The following is a 25,450-nucleotide window of genomic DNA, read 5'->3' as shown; positions in this document are numbered from 1 at the left end:
ACTCACTAGCTGTGTGACTGTGGGCAAATTACTTAGCTGTTCTGGGTTTCCTCTGTGAAACCGGAGGTCATAACAGTTCCTAGCTCATTGGGTTACTGGGAATAGTAAATGAATTTTTACACGTAAAGCACTTAGAACAGTGCCTAGCATATGGCATGCTTTCATGGTTGGCAATCATCATCATCATCATCATCATCATCATCATCACTTTTGAATACATAATCTCAACAGACAGTGTTTTCTCAAGGCTATATCCCATCCCAGTTGCCTCCTTCCCGCTCTCCTCTCCTTTAGGCCAAGCTTCCAGCAAAGCTACTTGCGGACTGCATGTCTGTGCTATTCACTCCTCACCCCTCGTCTTGCTAATAACCTTCTTTTAATTCCCACATTTTCTGTTACTGTTTAAATCCTCTAGGGGCTCCCTCTCACCAACCATCCCCAATCTAAGTTCCCCACAGGGCCTTCAAGTCGACCCACCCAGCCTGATTTTCGGCTCCAAGGGGCCTCTAACCCATCAGCTTGAGCAGCTCCCCCGCTGCCCATGGGCTTGGCCTCTACTCACATCTTGCCATTTGTCGTCCTCTTCCCTCAGTTGGTTATTTATCAGCTGCAGCTGCTCCTGGCGGGCCCTGCTGTGCGGCTGGACCGCGGCCTCCTCATCACACCGCATGTCAAACATACTTGTGCTTCTGATGAGGAGAGAGCAAAAACAAAAATTGAATGGGCTCAGCACCCAGCATCTTTCCACAGGTTCTGGGCGTTCTGCCACGTGGGGGCACTACCGTGTTTGGAAAACTGCCCTTTCCCTCAGCACCATCAACAGCAGCACTGTTTGCCCTCTGTTTAGACCTACTCTTTCTGCTGCAAAAGCCAAAATGACACGACTTTTGTCTTCAGTGACGACCCGGAATCAGGTCAACATAATTTTATGTGTAGGTGCCAAAGTATATTTAAAGAAGAACTAGAGAAAGATATCTGAAGTTCTGGACTCCTCTCATTTGAAAATGTATTAAATATAAAATGAAGAGAATTAAAAAGTATGACATGGGGGAGTTTGTAGGCAGTGTGATGTTCCATGCAGTGAAACCTTAACAGTAAACGCTTCTTTGTGTAAAGAGCTGGCTTAAGTGTTCAAGGAGGTAATTTCTCCATTTTCAAAAATATCACATGGCCTCAAAGCTAAGACATCTACTTTTTTCATATTGTATTTTCTGAATTTTGGATGTGTTTAACATCTATCAGTTGATGATTTAAGTGTTTGATTTATTTATTTGTCCCTGTAAAACTGACCATAAATTGACAGTGCAGTTGATGGCATTTTGGAATGAAGAGAACAAGGAATAAAATATTTAAATCAATATATACTTTACATCCCAATATTCTCACAATGCCTCAAATGTCAGGATGGCCCTGAATTTTCTGTTTTTAAAAAAGGATAGGAAAAAAACTGCATTTTTAAAGAAAATGTTAGTCTGTATACATACTTGATATATTCTACAGAGCTTTTTAAATGGTGGGCAATAACACAGGGCCTTTTCCATGGTCTACTTAATAACCCTTTGTTACAGCAAATGTTAAAGTAGCCAGACGAAAATGGGTAAAAACTAAAGCAAAATCCTCCATTTTTCTGCCTCAAAGAAATGACTTGCTCTGTGGCCAAGTAGACTAAATCATTCAAGAATCATCAACACGGAGGGTCTTTTAAAATTCACTGTCAACCTCTAGGAACAGAAGACTGTGATAGTTCATTTTTGAAGCCAGCTTAACACAAAGAAAAAGAAAAGCCATGCACTTGGACACCAACTAATTCCAGGCATCATCAGTGGTGCCTAAAATAGTTATCCCAGGGCCAGTCAATGAGCAGTGCCAGCATCTTTGGATGCAAGGGTTCCTTGGCAGGCTGTGTTCTGAAAGGAGATGGCCACCCCAAAGCAATGGCCGCCCACCACCTTCATTTCAGTCCACTCACAGTGAATCTGCATAAACACATGGGTGCCTCTTCTCTCTTGCTAGGTATGGGGCAATTTAAGTCTGACCTAACAGAACTAAACTGAAGATTATACCTATAATCTGTCTTCCACAAGAGTAGTCTAATAATCCAATTGCATGGAAGGATTTTTATCTGAAGCTTCTACTAGCAGAGAGATGACAAACCATGGTGAAGCTGCCTGCCCGCACTCAAGGGACAGTGGCGATTTCTATACAGAGCTCTGCCTTCCAGAAAGATCAACTGTAGTCCTCAAAGGGTGTGTAACATTCTCTGTGTTGTGTGTGATTTTTCACCTATTTTAAACTCTTTATAAACGTTTAAGATATAGGAATTTGCAGGGTTAGGTAGGGAAGTCTAATCCATGTTTTTTAAACTTCATGGAACAAAACTCACTTAAACAAGCTTTTAAGAAAGAGGCCAAAATTCATCCTCTCCTTCCCCTCTCAGTTAAAAATATATATATATATATACATATACATATATATATATATATATGTATATGTATATATATATATATCTCCAGTCAAGTCAGTTCATCATTTAAGGCAATTTACAATCTTTACTAAGATCCTAGAAGAAATCAACCTCTCTGGGCTAGGACCCTCTTGTAACCCACTAAACAGGTGGCAGATTGTGGGAGAGAGAGGAGGTCCTTTCCCTCTGCTGCACCATCTATAATTTCTAAAGTGCAGAATTTTGGTTTAGGCCACAATCTGTGGTCATAGAGTGAGATCTTCATGGGGAAGCCTTCTCTACGATTTGGGGTTTTGTCATCCCACTTGAAGGACATGGAGAGAATGGAAGCAATGTTTTTTCAGAACCATATTCTTCTGTCCTGGATTCCCATCTCTGCTTCCACTGTGCAGCTCTAACTACCTCAGTCCAAATGTGGCCAAAAGCTGGCTAGTTAAATAAAAATGAAACCTCTTGTTTGTGCTTACATATACTAGGAAGTACTATTAACTTCCCAGAGTTTGTTTTTTTTTTTTTTTTTTTAAAGAAATAACAGCAAACTGGGCACAAGAAAAAAATGACAAAAATATGAGCAATATCTGTATGCCACTTTGAAAAAAGGAAGCGAGAAAGTTGAGGTTTTATAATAGTTGGCAGAAAATGGGCTGAGTCATTTTAGAAATTGTTCCTATTTAGAAAATGTTCCCTAGTTCAGAGCTGAGATTAAGCTTCCAGAATGAAGAGGTACGTGTCTGGGGAGAAGGGTTGTGGAATGGCCCAGGTTCTAGATATTGATGTGACTTGGATAAACCTGTGCCTTTTTGGGGCTGCTGGGATAAGGGCACCTGGTTGCAGAGCCTAGGAGTCTCACTTGGTGATGGGTGCCATTTTTGAGGGCCAGGATTAAATAACCTTCAAGGAAAGCCTGGAAATTGCTTCTCGGTCAGGCCTAAGGTAAGGGAATTAAAAAACAAATGGCCTGTTGCTCTCACAATGTACAGGCCTCGTTGGTGTGGAAAGTGGAGGGAGAGGGGGTGTATAGAAATGAGGAAAAGGGCAAGAAGGTGAAACTAAACCTATGGAAACATTCTTGGCTTGCCAGGAGGTGGAAATTTCTCTGTTTGCCTGTTGTAGGTCTGCTCCTGTCCTGCATTTTCCTTTCAGGGCATATCTGTTTTTGATTGGGCTATATTTTAAGAATGTGTCAATTATTGAAATTTAGCCTGTGCCAATAATTGCCTTTAAAGCTTTTGAAAAAGGGAAACAGTAGAATAGAGAAACTAAAAATAGTATAATTTTCTATTTAAAAAATGAATTCCTGATACCATGTTTTGATTTTGCTCTCACAAGATTACAAGTGAATTGTATCTACTTCAGGTGGGAGTTTTAGCACTTGGGATATTCCTAGATAAGACCTCTGGAAAAGAAATTCCTTTTACTTTCCTCAGTCCATGGGGCTGCTTTTTGTAAATTTCGAGAAGGAGAGAAGGGAGTCCCCATCCTCAGCCCCTTTAAAAAAATCATTAACTTTGCCTCTGGGTAAGGTTTCATACTCAGGTGCAGGTAAATTCAAAAGGTCTTTAGCCGTAGCTTCCTTTCTTTCACTTTTTAGGGTTTTCCAGAGGTCTATTTTAGGCAAATTGCAGCTTTGCATTAACAAAGAATAAATGCATTCTAACAAAGTGTTTTGGCTGACTAAATCAAAGTAGCGTTTTGTCTGTCAATCTTTTATAATCCTCCTTTCAGTGAATGTCAAATATTTCCACAGCAAGTTTTAAAAGAAATAACAGACTCCTTAACTCTATGCAGCCAGTGAAGCTAAGCCTGAACTTGGATTTGAGACATGAATGTTTTGTGTGTCGGGCCACAAACCAATAATAGATACACCCCTGGCAAATGAGAAGATCTCTGAGAGCTAAGAGTGCAAATTATGCTGACATCTTGAACTCAAACATGGAAAATGCATAATTGGAAGACACAATACTTTGCCTAATCTCATTGTCTTCTATGGAAGTAATATTTGTGTCTCCTATACCCTTATTTAGGCCCCTCACCCTGTGACTTGAAACTATGGCTGGTCAATTAAGACAGGCAGAAAAAGTGAAGGGTTTATCCTTCCCAAGGCACAGACAGCAACGAGGCCACAAAATGCCTCTCACCAGGAAGGACAGACGAGAGGCAGCTGCTCAGCCGACTACTGACGTTGGAATCAGATATTCACCACGTTTCTTCAAACACAAATTCCTCAAATCTGAGAAGGCTAGTATTCTGCAAAGAAACCTTTTGCCTTGTAGAGTAGAGTCAGTAGGATTTGCATATGGGAAATCCATTTTTGAAACTGAGTTAATAGGATCACAAATGGGAGGGTGTGGATTCTTCTTAAATTTGGTATGTGAGGTGGGGAATGGGGAATGAATCTCTGAGAGGAGTGAAAATCAAGTAGCAGAGAGAGGAAGTCCAAGTTGTGTTTCACCTCCTTGACTCCTGGCTATGCCACAGACCTCGTGTATGAAACCCCAGCGTTTTGGTCTCAAGCATCCCACATTTTGCATCACTTCAACCTGGGAGGAATTGGGCTTCTGAATCTATAATTAGAGGTTTGGAATTTATTTTCTTAGTTTACAAAAATGTAGCTATAGGAATGACTGTTCCATTGTTAACTCTAAGCTCCAACATATCAAAAACTAAATGCAAAATTCAGAATACTTTTTTAATACTTCCGTGGTTCAGGAAAGATGCCAATGCCCAAAACGTAACTAGAACAACATCTTTAGCATGCTCAGTCTATGAAAAGCAAATGTTAAGTTTTAAGCAGCAGCTGCATATTAGAATCATGCTTAAGTTGCTTTTTCATTCATCTCTCCTGCACATAACATATGTTCTGCATTCCAACATCAAGAGTTCTTCTGAGGCTGCAGTCAGTTAGTTATTCAGTTCACTGTTACATCAATTGCATTTCAATTAGTGGTAAGTACTGGAAGCATGCACTTTAGGCTAGTAATTAACATAATCCTACAAATACAAGACAACTTACTCTGCGTCATCAGACACAGGAGTTCGCGGACCGTATCTATAAGACCAAATACAAAATTAGAGGGCTGGCAAGACAGAACGTTAAAGCTGAAACAAGCTGGAAATAAAAACTGCCGGTGAAATATATGACTGCCAAACCTTTTTGCTGATCCTACAGGAAGAGTAGTGTCATTATGCAATTTGTGATATTCATTACCTGCTTAAAATGAAGGAAAGGCCTTGACATTTTTTAAAGAATGCAAAATTTGTATTAAAACCCAGAGGAGAAATGAAAATAATCCCCATGCTTCCCACAAAGAAAGAATCTGTTCAATATAAACACAAAAAGGCTTAGGTACAACCCACAATGTTTAGAGAAGGGAGCTTTAAAAAAAACCTATGTTATGCTCATTCACAAACAGTTAAATTGTTCATGCCTTTATGTTCGGCAGTAATGGGCTGTAATGGATACCCAACATACAAGCACACACTTACTGACCCTTTCCCTGATGTGTTAATGCATTTGCACAAATGACATCAAAGAGCATTTCTGCAGTTTTCTGAAAGCAAACCAGAACTCCAACCAGAACCCCAATCAGTGCCTTCCTCTTGCATTTGACAAAAACCACAATTCCTAGAAAACTGGCAGCCTTAATAGAAACCAGGCTTGGATGATCTCCTATAACTCGAAAAACCAAAGTTTTTTTTCCGACAATTTATATTCTTCTGATATTTAGATCTATCTGTAAAATAGTACCACTGCAATATAATCAACTTAAGTTACAATGTGTTTGCTAAAACAAAGAAAAATATCAAGCTAGAAAAAAATTAGAACATGACAAGGGCACATTTCAAGCACATTAAAAAAAATAAAAAACAAAAAAACAGCTCCCACAAATGACTGCCTTCTCAGGAAACCAATTTTAAGGAAAGACTCTTACCTATACACTGACAAGCTGCTCGTTTCTGCACTTTGATGGTGGACAAAGAATTATTTGAGCAAAGAAAAAATGTCTTGCTTTCAGTTTCCAAAACAGTAAATTTTGAGGGGTGTCAGCAAAAAGTATGTGGTTCCATGCTCAGTTTCATAACAGTTTATAGGGAAAAGTGATTTCTGAAAACATCTGCCTGTCACCATAGAGAAAACAGCCCAGAACACATGGGTGCACACACATAGACACCCTTCGTGCTTGGGCTTTTATCTTTCTAGAACAGTTTACATTCATCAGTAGTTATTTTCATTTGCACTGAAGACAATGATAGCAATGTAAAAACTTAAAATCTGTTGAAATGGCTAAAAACAAGCTAAGGGAAGGGTTTGTGGATGTTTATCTTCTGGCAGTGAGACTCCTTTTCTCCTTCTCTGGGGGATGATTTCAGAAGGTGCTAAAGTTTAACCTAACAGACTCAATTTTCCCAAATACTATCACACTGAAGCAGATAAAGAGTGGATTCCAGCACATCTAAAGGGATTGTGTGAGTGCTGTTAATTCTGATGATTGGCTTGATGTTACCCAGTTAATAAATAGACTTGCTGGAACAGATGTACTCAAATATAGTGATTTCTAAATTATGTATGGAAGACAAAGAGGGAAGTTATTCCTAACAGATGGTCAGTCTAGAAATAATCTATTAATATTTGGTTTGAGTTTTTGGTCTCTACTTGAACATTTTTCTTAACATCTTTTTGAAGTACAGCATACATGCAGAAAAGTGCACATACCATTCAGATACAGCTCAATGAATTTTCACAAGCTCAACACACCCACAGATATATTTTGCATGTTTTGCATTTTATATAAATGGACCCATACAATATGTACTCTTTTGAGTTTGGCTTCTTTTGCGCAATATTGCATTTGTGAGATTTATCTCTTTTGCTGTTATGTAGAGTGTTTTTGAATTTAAATTATTTCTTATTTCTAATTATTTCTACTGCATTTCATAGGCATCTCTGGCTGTCAACAAATGTAGCTTTCCACTGAAGGGTAAACTTCATCAGGGTGGGGAATTTTCTGTTTAGGTTCCCTATACAGTGAACAGAGCAGACCCTCAAAAAGTATTTCTTGTAATAATGAATATGTTTTTTGGATACTCTGGGGATGGAGAAGCAAAAATAATGCAGTCTCTGAAGATCACCTTCCTGTTTACACTTATGGAGTGAAGGAAGTTTCTCTCAGACTAATTTATTCATTTCAAAAGGGCACCAACTTAAGCAGAACTATCCTTGTTGGTAAGGGGAAGATAATAAAGTCTTGGGTTTCAGTGGCTTTCCCAGTCATCCTATAGGAGACTGAAAAGTAAAGGCAAGTTAAAAAAAATCACTAATAGAGAAATTCTTTAATGCAAAGTAGTTAATAGGCTATGGGGTTTAAGATTGGCCAGAGAGGTTTCAGTGGTTATAAGCATCCCATGCAAAAAAGTCAATTAATGAATTTTAAGTTTGAGGGCAGGGGTATTTAGAAAGAAAAAGGGAATCCATGCATCTATTGAATGCATTTATGTAAACTTCAGCACTCATAAACACTTCAGAATTAATAATTAGCTGGTTATATATTTCCATATTAGCTTCCTTCGATGTGGGAAGGGTAAATGAGTTTACTGCTCATTTAAGATTATCTCCCAGCACCCAGGAGAGTATTTTAGACATAGTAGTTATTCAGTAAATATTTGTTGAAAGGAAACATGAATTCCCAAGGTGCACGCTTGCTCAATCACACAATTATGTCACATTATTAATCTGACAGCACTGACAGTACCTCCTTGTGCTCAAACTATTCATTGCTATTTGAATATAGAGAGGTCTCTTTCTGAATCACAAATAAGAGGGACAGATAAAAGTGACTTAGTGGTATCTCCTAGCTTGTACAGGCAATTCGCTGCAGGAGGAAAGTGGCTTTTCACTCAGGTGAAGCTGGGTTGGAATCTTGGTTCCGTAATTACCAGCTGGGTGGACTCGGGCCTCATTTCCCTTATTGCAAAATGCAGATGCAAATACTTTCTCTCAAAGTTTGTGCGAGGAACGAAAATGTTCTAAAATTGATTGTGGTGATGAATTCACAACTATGTGTTGATACTGCGAACCACTGATTGTACACTTTGGATGGATTGTATGGTATGGGAATATATCTCAATAAAACTGCATTAAAAAAGGTAACCACTAGAATAAAGATGCAAACATTATTAAATATAAAAATAATTCTTAAAAATAAATTAATTTTCAAAAAAGAGAAACTCTTATCACATAATGAACATCACATGGTAAGGATAACATAGTGCATAATAAATATAACCAAAAATAATATGACAGAACTGAGACCAAAGATGTATCACAACAAAAACATGTAAATGGGCTTAACTCAACTATTTAAAAAAATGTTCTCTACACTGGCTAACAAAGCAAGCATCAAGTAGCCAAATGAAAACAAAAAGGAATGTTACATTTGGATTGGAAATATCAATACACATATTAGGTGGTAATATTGTATCAATATTCATTTCCTGATTTTATGGTTGTGTGGTAGTTTCTTAGGCAAATGGCCTTATTAGAAGTGTTAAGGGATAATGGAGCATCATATAAAACTTATTCTCAAATGGTTCAGAAAAATATGTATTAATATATATAGGAAGAATTAGGAAGAAAAAAGTTGTACGAGGAGTAAACAAACAGGAAAGCACCTAGAATGTATCCCGTGGGCAGCCTGCCGACTCTCTCTCTTCTTTCCTTTCATTCTAACTTGCTTTACAGCAACCCACTGATCCGGCCAAGCACCCTTTCGGGGCACCTAGATATCAAGTGATGGCGATGGACCGGGCAGCAGGTCCAATGCTAACCAACCCAGGATCCACATGTGAGACCCTGGCTTAACTGCTTTTAGGCCTGACGACCTGGTTGTGAAATGGAGCTAACATCAATTCAACTGACCTATGCATTTCCAGGAGAAGATGCACTAGAGGAAGCAGGTACACTTTGGAAAGGTTGCAAAGCACTCTAAAGCTATGAAATTCGGTTAAATTAAATCACAAATTCATTGTAAAGCAAGAATATTAACCCTACTCCCTGATACCAGTGTTATAATGAGACGCTACTGTGTGATTATTATTCAGAAGACAAAATAAAGATGGTGAGGATACTAATTTTAAATTTGTGGAATTAACTTAGGGTTCTCTGTGCTCCCTACTTATCCTCCATTCCAGCACTGTCAAGGTCACATCCAGTATTATAGTGGGGCTTATAATGAAGCAAAGCACTCCTCACTCATTTTTCCGTACTTTTTGATCAAGCAGACCACACTTTCAACAAAAATATCACATTCCTATTAAATAGCATTGGGGACTTAAAACATGTGGGACCTTAAATCAAAACATGAAGCCCAGACGAGGAATGTTTCCCTGATTTTCATTTTTTTCTTTCCTCTGCATTTCATTTTAAATCAAGTCAGAGCATGGGGCAGAAGCCCTGCCTCTAGAAGGCACTGTTTGCTAACGTTGAAATTAAATTAAACTGAATCACAAATTTTGTAAGTGATATGCTTCTTCTTTGGACCTGAAAACCCTCCTGAAATCAGAGTGAAATTAGTTAAGTTAGAAGTTAAGTTCAGCCCCTCTATCCAAAGGTTCCTAGGTGAGCTAGGAAGAAATGAGTTTTCCTGCCCACAAGATGAGAGTCAGAAAGAGTACTTTAATGGGTAAATTCGCCACTGAGCTGCTCCTTCCACACCTGCTTACATGCGGAAAAAAAAAAAAGGAAAATTTATTCTTGGCAAACCAGACCAATTTTAGTCATTCTATTACTGCAAGCAGCAGCAGGAAAGAGGCACAGATGCCCTACAACGCATTAATAAACACGTTTGAAGCATGGATCAAGGCTCAGACCGGAGAAACAAAGTCACAAAAGCACAGAACAACCTTCTGACCTCTTATCTTTCATTGGTATACCCTTGGCAGCTTCCTCCATATCCTGTTGTTTTGCAAATGGAACTGGAAGGAACCGATTTGGGTTGGATCTGGTGTGTCGAAGAGACACCCCAGTTCTCCTGGCCATCATGTCATCCTTTCGCGAGTCGAACAACTTTGCTTGGCCTTTCAGTCCACTGCCATTCCAGGCAGGTGCTGTCATCTTCTCGGAGTTCTCTTCTGCCCCGGAAGCCTCCCATTCAGCCCGAGGGCACGGACTAGGGCAACATTCAGTCCAGCCAGTCAAAGGCCATTTATTGCTAAGGATATGTTCAGTAGCGTCACTCACTGGCATTAACTCAAGACAGAAGAAGCCAATATCCATGGAGGCAGCAGCACACACAGCAGCTGAGTGGGAACCCCCTCTTTTTAATACCGTGGAGCATGCAACTGGTACTTAGACAGGAATGGGCTTCCCTTTATGATTTTCATGATTCCTGAGAGAAAAGCCTTTCAAAAATGAGACGTGACCAGCACCCAACCACATGCGAAGGCTAAAATACTCTACCCAGAGGTGGCACAGAAAGCGGAACTCGGGTCCTAGGTTGGGCACATTCTTTTAAGTGATATAACACCACATCACAAAAGTCATCAATTGAAGAGTGGGTCTCTAAGCTGTTTTCTGGGAACACAGCAGCCACACACAGCAGAGGCAGCACAACATGGAATGCAGGCAAGGCGCTCACAGTGGCTGGCTCCTCTCTTCTGATCTTTCTGCCCTTGGGGGCATCTCAGAATTTCTTTGAGCAACTCCTTCACTCTCTTCTTTGCCATCTGGTGGCAGCTGTTTGGATGTAACTAAAGCCAGAGGACAGCTTTACCAGTAGGAAACAACTCACCCCAGAGTCCCCGATCCCACCTGTTATCCTTCACCTCCTGGGGAGGAAGGAAACAATGCTCCTCACCTTTATCTGGGCTCCTTGAGCACTCCCCCAACCTGCAGACGTTCTCCTCCTGCACATGCAACACAGGAGCCAGCCAGGAGACTCTTTTGCAATAGTCATCTACTGCTGAATTCACTATTCTGCTGATAGCCAAGTAGCATTGGTGGCAAGAGACAAGAGGGAGAAGGGTCATGAAAGGAGGCATTGAAAGTATTTGTGACTGAAAAATTAAGAGATGGGTATAAAAGAGGATGGTCCAGTTGCTCTCATTCCAAATGCCGGTCAGTAAGGATGACATAATCCAATTGAAATAATGGAATGTGAACTCTGCCAAGAGCCTGGGAAAGCCAAAAGCCTGGCATGACTCTGTCATCTTGCGACTGAGTGGTGGGCTCCTTAGAATTCAAGGACTCAAGGATGCATTTCTTATTAACCTCTTACCTCTCTCCTCCTCCAGGCTCCCCACCAGCTACCGAAATCCTAACTGTGTGTCTTCTTGTGTACTAAGGTTATTTATGTCTACAGCCCTGCTCTCCTCTAAGGTGTCATCCACAGTTGGAGACCAGCAAAACTCCTCTGTACATCAGGGACCATCAACTGTTTCCTTTGGATTTCAAGGACAAAGCATGGAGGAGAATGTCTTGAGTGGTTTCTCCTGCCAAGGAGAGCCTTCCTTTGCTCCCACCATGCAGGCAGAGTGGAGGTTCTCTGAATAATCCAGAGTCTTATTAATAGCCTATAGCTGCTTAATGGAAGACCAGCCCACACAACTGAATCCCCCCAAAAGCCCTTGGGGATTCCTAGCTGGATGGCCTTAAATGAGGATGAGAACTGGTGATGAGCCTACAAGGTTACATCTAGGTGTTCACTCAAATTTGGATGGTAGAAACCTCTGACTTACAGGAACCCCCAAAAGAGGAATCTTTTTTTCCACTCAAGATTTATTGTATAATTCGGAAAAATAGAAAAGAAGGGAAGAGATCTATACTTTCTTTGTGTGTCTAATTAGATGTCCAAAACTATTTTCGTCCCTCTGTGGGACAGGAAATAGGGAAGTTGTAGATAAAACTGATTTTTATCAATGTATCTTTAGAAGCGACATCATGACAGCATTCCATATAATACATTCACTATTTTCAAATAAATGAATGCTTAATGCAGCCAAGGGAAAAAAGGTCATTTGCTGAGATTATTGGCATTCCCAGGCAGTGATTCTGGCGACAACAGAATCAAACTGGAATCCAGCCATGTAAATTCACATACACAGGCTTCCCCTCAGTGTGACCCACTAACATTACCTCTTTCTACAGAGCAAAAAAGCTTGTTAAAACTCTGTCATCTCCAGAGGGTTATTCCACATGCTTCAAGCAAACTCTTTAAAGAAGCAGGGATTCCCATGCACATGTAGGGTGAAAAAATACCTGCAGTCTTTCTGTGGTTTAAGCATTTGTTCTTCCTCTAAGTTGGAAGTGGCCACTGAGGCAGGGGACCCAGAGTAAGTTTGACTCTTGCTGCCACAACTGATGATCTTGTCTACATCCTCCCTCAAGCCAGCCTTGCCAATGCTGAGCCGCTTCCATTTCTGCTGATCTATCTCTGTCACTGGTCCAAAGTGCACAAACTTCTGCCTAGGGCTGGAAGCTTTCTTATAGGCCCTTGCTTTACGGCTGGCAAAGTCATCATGGAGAGCAGTTTCTGCTTTGATTTCTGGTGAAGGCTCGGGGGCACAGATGTGCTGAACATCTCCATCCCTAGTCAGAATCAGAAATAAGTTCCAAAGATTTCTAAGACCAAGTATCAATTGCTAAGAGGTTTTTTTGGTTTTGTTTTTTTTAATGTTAGGTATTTGAAAAATATTTCTCTGGTTAGAGTGGAATTATTTTTCCATTAATCAGTCAAATGAAGAAATCATCATTGTCTATTAAATAGTGTTTTGTTTCTATAGCTTTCAAAATATCACTAACACAATAAGTGACGGTATGAGAAAGTCTCAGCCATGATGAAATAAAGCTATTTAAAAATCAAGTTTAAATTCCTTAAGGTAAATAAGCCTATAAAAGTAAATAACACTTCATGGCAAGTCAGTTGGATTAAAGAGGATGTTTTCCGTCCACGTGGCCTGTACCTTCTACTGTTAATAATTTCAACCCATGCAGAATATGGTCTTCTCTAGAAGCTCTCGTATTTTGAAAGGCATTTTTTTCAAGCCATCAGAATAAAACTGACACAAGGATAAGCAATTCATTTTTTCAAAAGTAAATAATACCACTGCCAGGAAGCAAGACCACAGGAAAACATGACACACCTTGTCTTTTCTGACACTTTGAGTCTCTCCCAGGTCTCCAAGTCGGCTTCTGTTATCTTGGAGACTGAGACAAAGCTCGGAGCCTCACGGTGAGGAGTAAGTCTTCCCTGAATTCTCCGCTGTGCCAGGTCATCCTTGTAAAGATCAGGCTTCTTCCTAGATCCTTCTTCTGCAGGTTCACACCCGCGACCCCGCGTAACACAGGTCACTGCTGACTTGATTTCTTCTGTTTGGCCCTGGTTTCTGTCCATTGGATCCAGCCCCCACATCATTAGGAAAATCGGGTTCAAGGAAGGGGGAGCAGACAGACAGAATATCAAGCATGGAAATTCAGAACCCGAGGACAGAATGAAATGATGGGAGCATCTTTCCCTTTCTCAAAAATATGGAATCAATCGGAACTGTGATTACTTTCATCTATGCTACCCTTTTAACACTGTAATGAGATGGAGTTTTTCCACCAGATGACAGTCTCTAGTTTAGTTTAGGATAAGAAGCCAGGGCTTACTGAAAGACTATCAAGAACAGTAATGAGATTTTGGTTTGATAGTAGTGATGCCCAAGTCCCACACAATTCAAGTTACTATAATAAATTCAAGTTTTTTGATTGAATCCCTTTAGCCCTCTTGGAATGTCTTACTGCACAGTAAAATGTTTGTAACGAGTGCTGATCCAAATTCCAAGATTTTCTTGGAGATAACTGGAACATTGTTCACATGTTAAACAGCTCAACCATAAACACACAGTTGCCAGAAAGTGTATTTAAATCAGTTCTGAACAGAAACTTTCAACGTTCAAACTCAATCTCTGGTACATGATAATGTCAGTCAGGTTTGGCTAATGTAAATGCGAAGAACAAATAGAGGGGATATCTCCTTTAACTGGATTCACAGAGCTAATACCCATTAGTTTCTTCTGTTAATAACTGTTCACCATTATTGATAATAAAAATGATATTTTCAATTGTTCTCCTAAAAAGTGAACATTAGCCAGTGAATGTTGCCAAAGTCATAATTTAAACAGAAGCTGCAGCATCCATATGTATCAACAGTCTATCACATTAAAAGTCAATTTCTAGGTAAGAATACTTCTTGAAATAGAAAATCTCAACAATATGCATAAATAGGGACTACTTATTTTTTCAAAATGTATAACTTGGCAAAAACTGGAGTGGCCAATGACTGTTACTAATTACACAAATATAAAAATGGTTTTGCATGTGGGAAAGCAAATGAATGTCATGTAGAGAGTTGAAAAAGGGATGGTATTCAGGAAAAAACATAAAGCAAACTGGAGTCTATGGTCAACAGTAACATTGTAATATACCTCCATTAAATGTAACAAAGGCAATATGCCAATGCTAAATGTATATAAGAGGGGGATATAGGGGAGGAATATGGGATTCTTGGTAGTGGTGTTATTTGCTGTCCTTACTATTATATTGTATTGTAAGACATGTTATTTTTCTTTTTATCATTTTTTTATTATTGCTAAAAAAAAAACAATTTTTCTTGTAGTAATCAATATGTTCAAGTGCTGATTGTGGTGATAAATGTACAACTTTATGATGATACCATGAACAACTGATTGTACACTGTGGATAAATGTATGGTATGTGAATATAACTCTATAAAATTGCAGGAAAATATATATATAGGAGTAAAAGTGTTGGAGAAAACATGGTGAGAGGAATGTACCTATCTACTGTTGATGAGCAGGTAGAATGGTGTAGCCTTTCTGAAGGTAAGTGTGGTGGTTCCACAAAAAGTTAAATATATGGGGACCATAAGGTCCTGCATTCTCATTATAGGGTATGTCATTTGAAGATCTGAGAACAGAGACATGAATGAGCATTTGCAAACTGGTCATGGAGGCAGTAATCATGATTTGCAAAGGGTTGAGATGACCTAAGGGTACACTGACTGAAGAACGGAATGGTGTATTCATACAGTGGAACACTGAGCAACTATGAGAAGGAGTGAAGCTGTGAGACACACAATGAGGTGAATGGATCCTGTACACAGTATTTGAGTGAAGTACACCAGAAATAAAGGCAAACACTTTAATGCCTCACCAATATAGACTAACTACAATGTGTAAACTCAGAATTAAATCTTAGAACATAGCCTAATGTGGACATAATTATTGTAATAGTCCCTAGATTGTAAGTTCCTACAGCAGTTAACTCTATTCCTGAATTGTAATGCCTATCTCTAAACTTTGAGATGCTGATCCCTTAGTGTATAACCTGATTGGTCTCTGGAACAATGCGTATCTCTGAGACACCTGAAACTCAGAGCTGGAGCTTGGCAGATATGAATGTCAGTATTAGTACATACAGCCACTGTCAAAAAAAAAATGCTGAAAAAGAGCCCAGACTTCAATTAGTGATATGAATGAAGCAGGTCTGGTTAAGACCTGGGCAAACGGGGCCAAAGGGTAAAGGTCAAAACTGACTGTGTTTTAAAACTTCAACTTCCATATGAGACCAAGGGAAGAGATGTCTATTTGGTACAGGATCTATATTTTCTAAACAGTACAATTCTACAGTCGGTTTATTCAAACACAATTACATGGAACTTTGAATAGGAAGTGAGATACGGTAGGTTAGTATAGGCTAGAGTGAAATAGTGACACATCCCAAAGTAATTTGGGCAGATAATAAAGAATATATTTACAGCCTCCCTCCCCAGCCCCGAGGAGCTGGGGGAAGGTGCATAAGTGTTGGACTTCCTCACCTGGACTGGTGTTGATGTTGTCCCAAACATTGGGACTGGCAGTTTGAAGTGCTGAGCCCTTGATCATGGGACTTGCCCTTATGAAGCTCGTCACTGCAAAGGAGAGGCTAAACTTGCATATAATTGTGCCTAAGAGTCTCCCCGAGTACCTCTTTGTTGCTCAGATGTGGCCCTCTCTCTCTCTAACTGAGCCACCTCGACAGGTGAACTCATTGCCCTCCCCCCTACGTGGGACCCGACTCCTAAGGGTGTAAATCTCCCTGGCAATGCAGGATATGACTCCCGGGGATGAATGTGGACCCGGCATCGTGGGACTAAGAGTATCTTCTTGACCAAAAGGGGGATGAAAAATGAGACGAAATAGTTTCAGTGGCTGAGAGATTTCAAATGGAATCGAGAGGTCACTTTGGTGGACATTCTTATGCACTATATAGATAACACCTCTTAGAGTTTTAATGTATTGGAATAGCTAGAAGTAAATACCTGAAACTACCAAACTCCAACCCAGCAGTCTGGACTCCTGAAGACGATTATATAATAATGTAGATTACAAGTGTTGACAGTGTGATTGTGAAAACCTTGTGGATCACACCCGCTTTATCTAGTGTATGGATGGATGAGTAGAAAAATGGGGATAAAAACTAAATGACAAATAGGTGGGATGGGGGGATGGTTTGGGTGTTCTTTTTTCACTTTTATTTTTTATTCTTGTTCTAATTCTTTCTGATGTAAGAAAAATGTTCAGAAATAGATTGTGGTGATGAACACATAACTATATGATCATACTGTGACCAGTTGATTGTAGACCATGGATGACTGTATGGTATGTGAATATATTTCAATAAAACTGAACTTAAAAAATAAAATAAATAAAATAAAAAACAAGTCAATTTCTAGGTAAGAATACTTCTTGAAATAGAAAATCTCAACAATATGCATAAATAGGGACTACTTATTTTTTCAAAATGTATCAGCCAAGCCAAAAAACCAAGAGGTATTCTTTTGTTACTTGGGTGATTTGGTGTATTTTCACAGCCTATGCAAATAGAAAGTCTACAGACTTTTCCATTTTCTTTCACTTTGGGGAGGGGGATGACTGAAGGGCATAGCAGAGAACCACCAGGGACTCTTCTTTTTTCATGAGTTCTTTGATGCTTTCTAGAGAGGTCACGGGCTGCCCCAGACCCAGAACTATGTCCCCAAACAGAGTCGAGTGATAGCAGATGACAAATGCAGCTGGAAATATCAGGAATTAAAATTGCATGGAGGATAAAGGGAAAAAGGGAGATACAAAAGCTACTCTTTTTCCTAACTCAAATTGCTGATCCCCATCAACATCCCTTGATGCTAGTCGGTTATCCAAAAGTCTTTGTTTCTTTTGCAACAAATGATCTCTCCCACAAGGCCTTCCAAGAATGGCTTGTTAAAAGGCAGGCCAACAAGAATGGTAAAGACTAAGAGCCTCCTGAAGCTATAATGTGTCCTGTAAAAAAAATGATGCCAGGTCTTCTGTGCTCTAATCCCTGTTCTGTATCTGGGGAGCTTTCATATATTTTGTATCTAGCATTTTCTTAAAAACACTAATTACTCCACTGAGCTCAATGATTCTGCCCAAAGAACCATTTTAATTGCGTAAAACACAGATGAGATATTTATATTCATAGTTCAATAGTCTTACAAATCTCTAAAGTGATGGGCAAATAGATGACAATCAAATAATGAAGATGGTAACTCTGATTTTGTATAACGAAATAAGGAACAACACAAGAATGATAAATTCTGCAGAATGAAATTTAGCAAGCTGACACCCAAAATGAAATTGTAACCCTATTTTAGAAAAAAAAATCACCAGCCTAATCCCTTCTCACTACAATTTTCCTTTCCCAAATTCACCCCAATGTATATTAAGAGGATGTGAGAAAGGCCGGGAGAAAGGAAACTCACTTGAAAACAATTTCCATGATAGAACAAATAGAAATGTATTATGTTGTATGCTTGAAAAGTTTCTTTTTTTGGATGGGAAATACACATCATCAAATGTCCAGGTGATCTAGCTGGTGTGTGGGGGGGAAAGAAAGAGAAACTCTCAGATGCTTTCCTTCCAATATCTAAAAGGAGCTAATAAAAAGAGGGATAACTGTTTTCTGTCCCTTATGAACAGGATGGAGCAGTGTTGAGAGGTGGCTGTTCTCTGACAGGCAATGGTACAAGCCTATTTATGCCACTATTGACAATCAATGACGCTAGCTCCCACATGTGACAATGTATCCTGATATACCACATCTATACACTGGAATTCAGTGTTTACTTGGCAAATTCAGCCCCACTTTGGACATGACCACTCTATTGTCTGCTATCTGCCTTTAAAGGGAATTGGATATCTGCAATTCTACTTCAGAATAAACCACCTTTACAAATCATAAGAAAATGGATCGGGTAAGAAAGGAATAGGCAGTTGTAATAGAAATCACCTTGGCTTAATTATGTTCTCTCTCTCTCCACATGCATGCATGTGCACACACACACCTGTAAACACACACACAAGATGCACACCTTTTATTTTCTAGACTCTTCTTTTCTGAGATTCCCTTTGAGAGTTGTTTGTTGCCATCTGATTTCTCTGCCTCTTTTTTTCGATAAGGCCCATAGAGGAGCTGATTCAATGGCACCACTGGCTTGGTCTGATTCATCCTTGCTCTCCTTGCAGCAAAGTCATCTTTCTCAAGATCAGGCAGTCGACCTGCAACTTCATCTTCCGACTCTGAATCTTTGCTAGGCTGGTGGGTCAGGAAAGGGTTTTCTTTGCGAAGGATAATATCACAAACAGCTTCCTTCTCATCACTTAATTGCTTTTGACTGGTAGAGCAAAATGAAATGAAACTCCACATATTATGAGGCCAATAAAAAATAAAAATAAAAAATCCCCATCTCCAGACACACAACAGTGCTGTTAGTGAAAGGTCTTCTCAATATCGTTAGTGCATTGACATCTGCTAATTGTTTCAGTCCTAGTAGGCGCATAGTTAGGGTAGGTTTTAAAGCTTTGAATTTAGACAGGTACTAGCAATACTAAAAAGTCATTTACTTTACAAGGCCTTATCAGCGTCTGAGAGGCAGGACCCTAAATGGCTCTGAAAGGGACAAGCCAAATTTTCTTCATGAAATTGGAAAAAGGAAGAAGTTTTTTGTTACTGTTCTTTTATCTTTAGCACCAAGTAGGTACTCAATTTGTTTTTGACCAACAGGGCAAAAAGCTGAGCCACCAAGAAACTACTCTGGTGGAAAGCGAATGAATGCAGCCATGTGACAGCACACACAGAATGTGCACCAGATTGCAAACAGTCAGGAAGTTCTTCCTGCAGCACTGTGCTAACCTGAAACATCTGGAATAGTTCATGTCCATGTGTGCGATAGACCCAAGGCATAAAAGCTTATCTTGCCCTGCACCCTCCTATCAGCAGCCCTTCCCTCCCTCTTACACCCCTGCAACTCTCCATCTCGCAGTTTCTCTTCTTTGTTATATTCTAGATTTCAAGTAAATTGTGGTAAGACATTTTGCCAAATGGCTCAAAAGTGATTACTATGGGCTATTTCTATTTTCAAAGGGGGATCTTGAAGGCCCCCAATTTTAAATTCCTAGAGGAAAGCCGTTTATTGGTAGAATATCAGTCAGTAAGCATTGGCATTTTTTGTTCTGGTTTTTGTTCTGGATGGGGAGGATGCAATTGATTGTGCCTATCTAGCATTCAAACAAATCCCCCCACCTACTCAGAAGACCAGCCTTGCTTCTAAATAATAGTAAAATGTTAATATCTGCCCCCCCCCATTGCTTATCTTTTCAGTGCATAAGAATGAGAAGTAAATAAAATTCCTTGACTTCCAAAGAAACTTCACCTACTTTGTATCTGCTTTTTGAGACAGCATTAAGAGTAAATTCTTCAGCTTTAAAGGACAACTCATCTCAGAAATGAAGACAGGAGGAAGGAGCCTGACTTAAGACCAAAATGAGCAATGAAGTGCTGCATGCTCTGGTTGACCAGGTGGCCCAAGTGTCTGTTGCCATTCTCATGCTGCTCCCAACAGACCCTTACACCACTTGACCTTTGGAAAACAGAATCATCATTAGCTTTGCCCATAAAACCCCTTCTCACTGCTGACCATTTGTTCCTAATACAATTTTAAAACAGAATTTAGAAGGGAGAGTGCTTTGTTACCTCAATAAATTTATTTCTTAAAATATGGCATTCTGCCCTGCCCTTTGAGTTGCACACCTGACTCAGTCTCCTACCTGGCCACCTCCAGAACTCTACTCACCCTCCTCTATGCTGCTCCTCTGCCTCCCTAGTCAACAGTTTGGCAAAGACCAGCTGGTGCTGGTTGACTGTGGGCATAATATACGGTCTGTGGGAAATGACAGGCCATTGAATTAATCTCTTCAAGGGTGTCATTTAAAAAGCACATTGATGATGGCAATGAAGGTGGTTAATGGCTACTGTGCACTTTCTAATTTCTAGGAGTTCTTCCAAGTGTTAACTGAATTAACTCTAACACTAACCCTGAAACGTTAGTTTTATTATCATCCCTGATTTATAGGGTAGAAACTGAGATTAGGTTAAGAAACTTGCCCAAGTCCAGGTTCAAACCCAGGCATTATGGCTCCAGTGCTCCTGTTCTTAACCATACCTGTCAGGAATAGTTTTGAAAGTAGAGCATCATAAAATAATAATAATAATAATAATAATAATAATAATAATAAAGTATTATCATTACTTTGGATGTTGGAAAAAGAGAAACATTAGGGTCACTAAATAAAGGGAACCTATGAGCTGTCTTAGAAGGAGCTGTGACTTGTGTTGGTGGTTATAGATACCAACATTTGTCTAGGATTGATGACAGCAGAATGCTTATTAATCATTCCTTAACAATACTTGCACAGCACTTCCCAGTTTACAAAGCCCTTTCAAATTCATCTCAGCTCAGCTGATCCTTACAGCCACTCCGTGAGGTAGTGTGGGTACTGTTACAGTGTTCTGTAGCTGAGAAAATTAAGTTCAGAGAAGCAGCCACCCTACCTCTGTCCCAGTGTGGGAGCAGACCCCTATTCAAATATCTTAAATCCAAGAGCAGTGCTCTTTCCTTTTTTTGACCAGGGGTCCTGAGCTTCACCCTTCCCCAATTCAGGTAGAATCCTCTGGAATAAAACATACACATTCATGCAATGGCCATGCCAATTGGCAACGCCAACTTGAGCAGGGAGAATCTGGTGCCTTGTGAAAGCCCAGCCAGGCTACAAATTCCCCTGGGTGTTTCTTTTTAGGCTAAATGGCCAGTGTGGCAGGACTTGCTTCAAGTGATCTCAATTTAGATATGCGGACTTGAAAAGGGGGTGGGGATGAAGAAAGTTTTCTGTATCACTGGCCACTTAAAGATACTTTCCTGCCCACTTGAAAAACTGTCACAATGACTGATTTTCCACTAACTCCATGAATCCTGTAAATTTAGAGTTTCAAGGCAGACTCACAGAGAGAAAAAAAATGGCACAAAATCTGGACTGGCATTGTCGACCATGGAGTAACAAATTATATGTATAAGGTAGAGATGTCAGGATTGCATTCACAGGTGTCTAGTTAGCAAAATACTTCAGTGAATTTTATAATGTGCTTTTATTTTTCCTTTGAAGGACCTTAAGAGTAGCCTATTGTGAAGCTTTGGTATATTTTATTTTTCAATAGCTACAACTCTCTGAGCAGCTACACTGATTTTCACGAGAACCCTAACAATAGGAACTACAATGTCCACGTTGAGGAGGAGACTATTGAGGTTTCTAGTTCACGTCATCTGAACCTAGGTAAATTAATTTAAGTAAACTTAAGTAAGGGGTTTTGGCTTCATATTCATGGGGAGGTCTGGTACTGCTTTTCAAGTCATTCATAGTTGAGTCGCTTTGGGAAGCAGGATTTGCACAGTAGACACAGCTCCAATTTTCACTTAGGAAGAGCACCGTCCAACATGAAACGGAAAATGCCAAGCCCTGCTTCCAACCTGGTGACCCTGTTCAGCCTCATCTAAAACAAGTAAGGCTATCTCTGTAGGAGAGATTATGGGCCTGAAGGAGGAGAGGCCAGGGTAAAACCCTCTTGTCTCAAAGTTTCTAGGGCTTATATATTTCAAAGTGAGTGAGATAAGGATTTAAACTAAGGAAGAACTGGCATTTTCTTTCACCCCTTTTACTTGGCAACATGTACGCAGCCAGCTCAGACTGGCAGTCAGTTGGTTCTACTGAAGGAAACTGGGCTCTCCAGAAAAGCCTGTTGTGCCTCCTTGTAACATCATGGGCCACACCAGAAACCTCCCTGTTCATGCAGACTCCAAACAGGGCAGCTAAATCCAGAGTTGCAAAGGTTCGTGCAAATGATGTGTCAGATTGGTTCCAAATATCCAAGGAGCTGTTCAGTCACAATCAGTGAAACAGGCATCTGGCAAGGAGGGACTTAAAGGAATACATGTCTGGCACTTAGCTGCATCTGCTCTTCCTCTGAAGACTTCTAAAATGTCTATTGTTCCTTGGAGATTCTTTTCCCTCTGTAATTAATTACCATGTGGTTGAGAAGATTCACAGACTAGCAGAAAATACTGAGTGCTGAAACATATGAAAACAATTAGAAAAGAAGCACAATCACGTGAAACCTATAATTCAGTTAAAAAAAAAAAGGAAGTTGACTTCTCCAATGGGAAACACCAAGTAAGAGAGCTCAACTATCCATGGCATTTTAATTCAGGGGAAGTAAATCTTGGTTCTTATTTTATTCTCTTAAAAACAGAAATCTTGGCTTCTTTGGTAGTGTCTTATATTTGGGATAATTAAACTTAGCTCAATCATAAAACAAAAGAGAAGAAAAAGTAGTTTCTATTTATTTTTTACTTCAATGGAAACTAATAAATACTAACCTCCCTAGATTTATTAAGCACATCTACTTTCCCTCCCTTGGTGCTAAAGTATCTACTAATATATTGTTTAACAGGAAGTTTGGTCCTTCTAGACTTCTAAACTCATGTGAAAACATAGTAACATGCATCTTTGCTCCTTTTTGTATATCGTCTGGGAAATAAAAAAAGAAGGTGTGTGACAGTACCTGGGAAACAATCAAAAACACTCTAAAAAAGTAAAGCTTTTGTTCCTTATCTTTTGGCATTCTTCCCTTCTACATGCCTCTATTCTCTGATCTTTGGAAGCACAGACTTTCCCAGCTAAGAAATGGGCACAGGAAGTAATAGGGCCTCGTATTGGGTTCAAAGATGTGGTGGCCAGAATTCATCAGGATATCAAGTGACAGGAGACTGAGCTTAAAATGCTTTGAGACATCAGCACCTTTAACTGCATGATATTTTTATTTTCCAGAAACCAAGAACCCTTTTCTTCTTCATGATATGCCTTGCATTCCAGTTAAGTGATCTGCTGCCACATTGAAAGCAGAATCTCAAATGTGGATAAACTCAGAATGACTCTCGAGTCTATTGTGACCTGCAAAAAGTAAGTGACAAAGAAAGAGACACACAAGGCTGGCGGTGGCAGGTTATGTATAAAACCATGGTGGGAGAGCTAGCAGCTGAAAATCTGTCTAACAAATGTATTCTGGGTGTTTGGAGCAGCAGTGTTACGTTGCTTTAAGGAACATTCTCTGGTAGTGCATCATTGTCCTGAATCCAAATTTAAATGTTAAGTCAGAAGAACTGAGGTGTGATGACTTTAACAAACCTGCAAACTTTAGCCAAACAGAGCTAACAGAGACAAAATAGCTAAAAAATAAGCCTAATAACAGGCAGCATGGACGGGAGCAAAAATTACCAATAAACATAATGTACACCAATCAGAATTATATTTTTAAGCCAACCATGATTCTTTGTAGGCACGAAGAATTGGGAGTTGTAGCAAAAAAGGTTTTTTTTGTAATTGAAAGTTTATTTATTACAAAATAAACCCCTCAGTTACTGAAGTGGCACAGTACGCTCATTGAATTCCCAGTCTTTGCCCAACCTTTCCTCTACATCACCTTTATTCCTGGGTGCAATGAATTAGCTTAATGTAGCTCCCCAGTCCTCTTCTCTTACTTAATTAACTGTTTAAAATACTCATAAAGTTGATGGCAAGCATGCTTGATAAATTTTAGCTTAAAGACTTCACAAATGTGTTAAAGAAGATACATGAATTAAGAATATTCAGCTTAAAACATTTTTTGTAAATTTGCACTCTTATCCATATTGCCCATTACCTACTCCCACTGTGCCCCAGCGTTAGAGATAGAAGCAAAAGTCTGAAAAATGGTACACGGTGAGGAGATATTACTCATTTTTTAATTGTCAGCATTTAGCCCTGTCTCACACGCCAGTAGATGCTCAAGTGATGTTGAAGAAGTATGTATCTGACAAGGTCTCTGAATCAAAATTTAAATACCATCTGGATTTGTTTTTGTTTTTCAGATTCTATGACTTAACTTCCTTTGTTATTTCAGCATCTCACAATTTTAAGTCAGAGTTTTCTAGATGCACATACATATTTAGAATAGGTGTGATTATCAGTGGGATACCACAGACAGGAAAGAAGTATATGCTTGGTTTTTCATAATACAAAAGCTACTCTAGGATAAAATCCATATAAGTCAATTCTGGATCTTGCATTTAAGACCTACATGACAGAAATAACCACATATGGAAAGTATACAGAGGAATGAAAATGTTCTGTTGAATTTGTGGGAGGCAGATGTGGTGCTGTGGTCAGAATATCTGAATCTGGCCCTCAGGCTGGCTGGTGCCTGGCTCTGAGAGCTGCAAGCCACTTACCACCACTAGCCCTCAGTTTCCTCTTCTGGAAAACGGGCTTGTCATTTATTTCTTAGAATTAAATGGAATAGCAAATGGCAAATGGTTTTGTAAATTGCAATTTGTCAAATAAATTTTGGTTGCCCTATTATTTCACTGGGATCTGTGTGGTTATTATACAAGAAAATTTAGCCCCTTACTCAAAACACTACACAAAACTGTTACATCTGTGACTTTGCTGAAGAGTGTCATTTCACATGTAACGTAATCACACTAGTGCCTTTGTTATAATAAG

General features: G+C 39.5%; 1 protein-coding gene across 19 annotated transcripts in view; it reads right to left on the bottom strand.

The window, feature by feature from the left end:
* Nucleotides 1-25,450, bottom strand: part of LIMCH1 (LIM and calponin homology domains 1) — a 354,085-nt gene that overhangs the window by 53,955 nt on the left and 274,680 nt on the right. For 12 of the 19 annotated variants that reach the window (XM_037829674.1, XM_037829678.1, XM_037829679.1 and 9 more), the window contains 3 exons: nucleotides 18,892-19,194; nucleotides 5,478-5,513; nucleotides 563-689 (listed from right to left, as the gene is read on the bottom strand). In XM_037829674.1, the coding sequence (XP_037685602.1) occupies nucleotides 563-689; nucleotides 5,478-5,513; nucleotides 18,892-19,194 (466 nt within the window). Of the gene's footprint in view, nucleotides 1-562; nucleotides 690-5,477; nucleotides 5,514-10,371; nucleotides 10,630-11,097; nucleotides 11,210-11,316; nucleotides 11,436-12,716; nucleotides 13,047-13,600; nucleotides 13,844-18,891; nucleotides 19,195-25,450 lie in introns of all 19 variants that reach the window. The other 7 variants (XM_037829685.1, XM_037829686.1, XM_037829689.1 and 4 more) reach the window with 3 other exon arrangements.

The sequence above is a fragment of the Choloepus didactylus genome, chromosome 3 (genome assembly GCF_015220235.1).
Source record: "Choloepus didactylus isolate mChoDid1 chromosome 3, mChoDid1.pri, whole genome shotgun sequence".
Classification (NCBI taxonomy): domain Eukaryota; kingdom Metazoa; phylum Chordata; class Mammalia; order Pilosa; family Megalonychidae; genus Choloepus; species Choloepus didactylus.
Note: the sequence above shows the minus strand (reverse complement) of the source record. Positions and strands in the feature narration are given on the sequence as shown.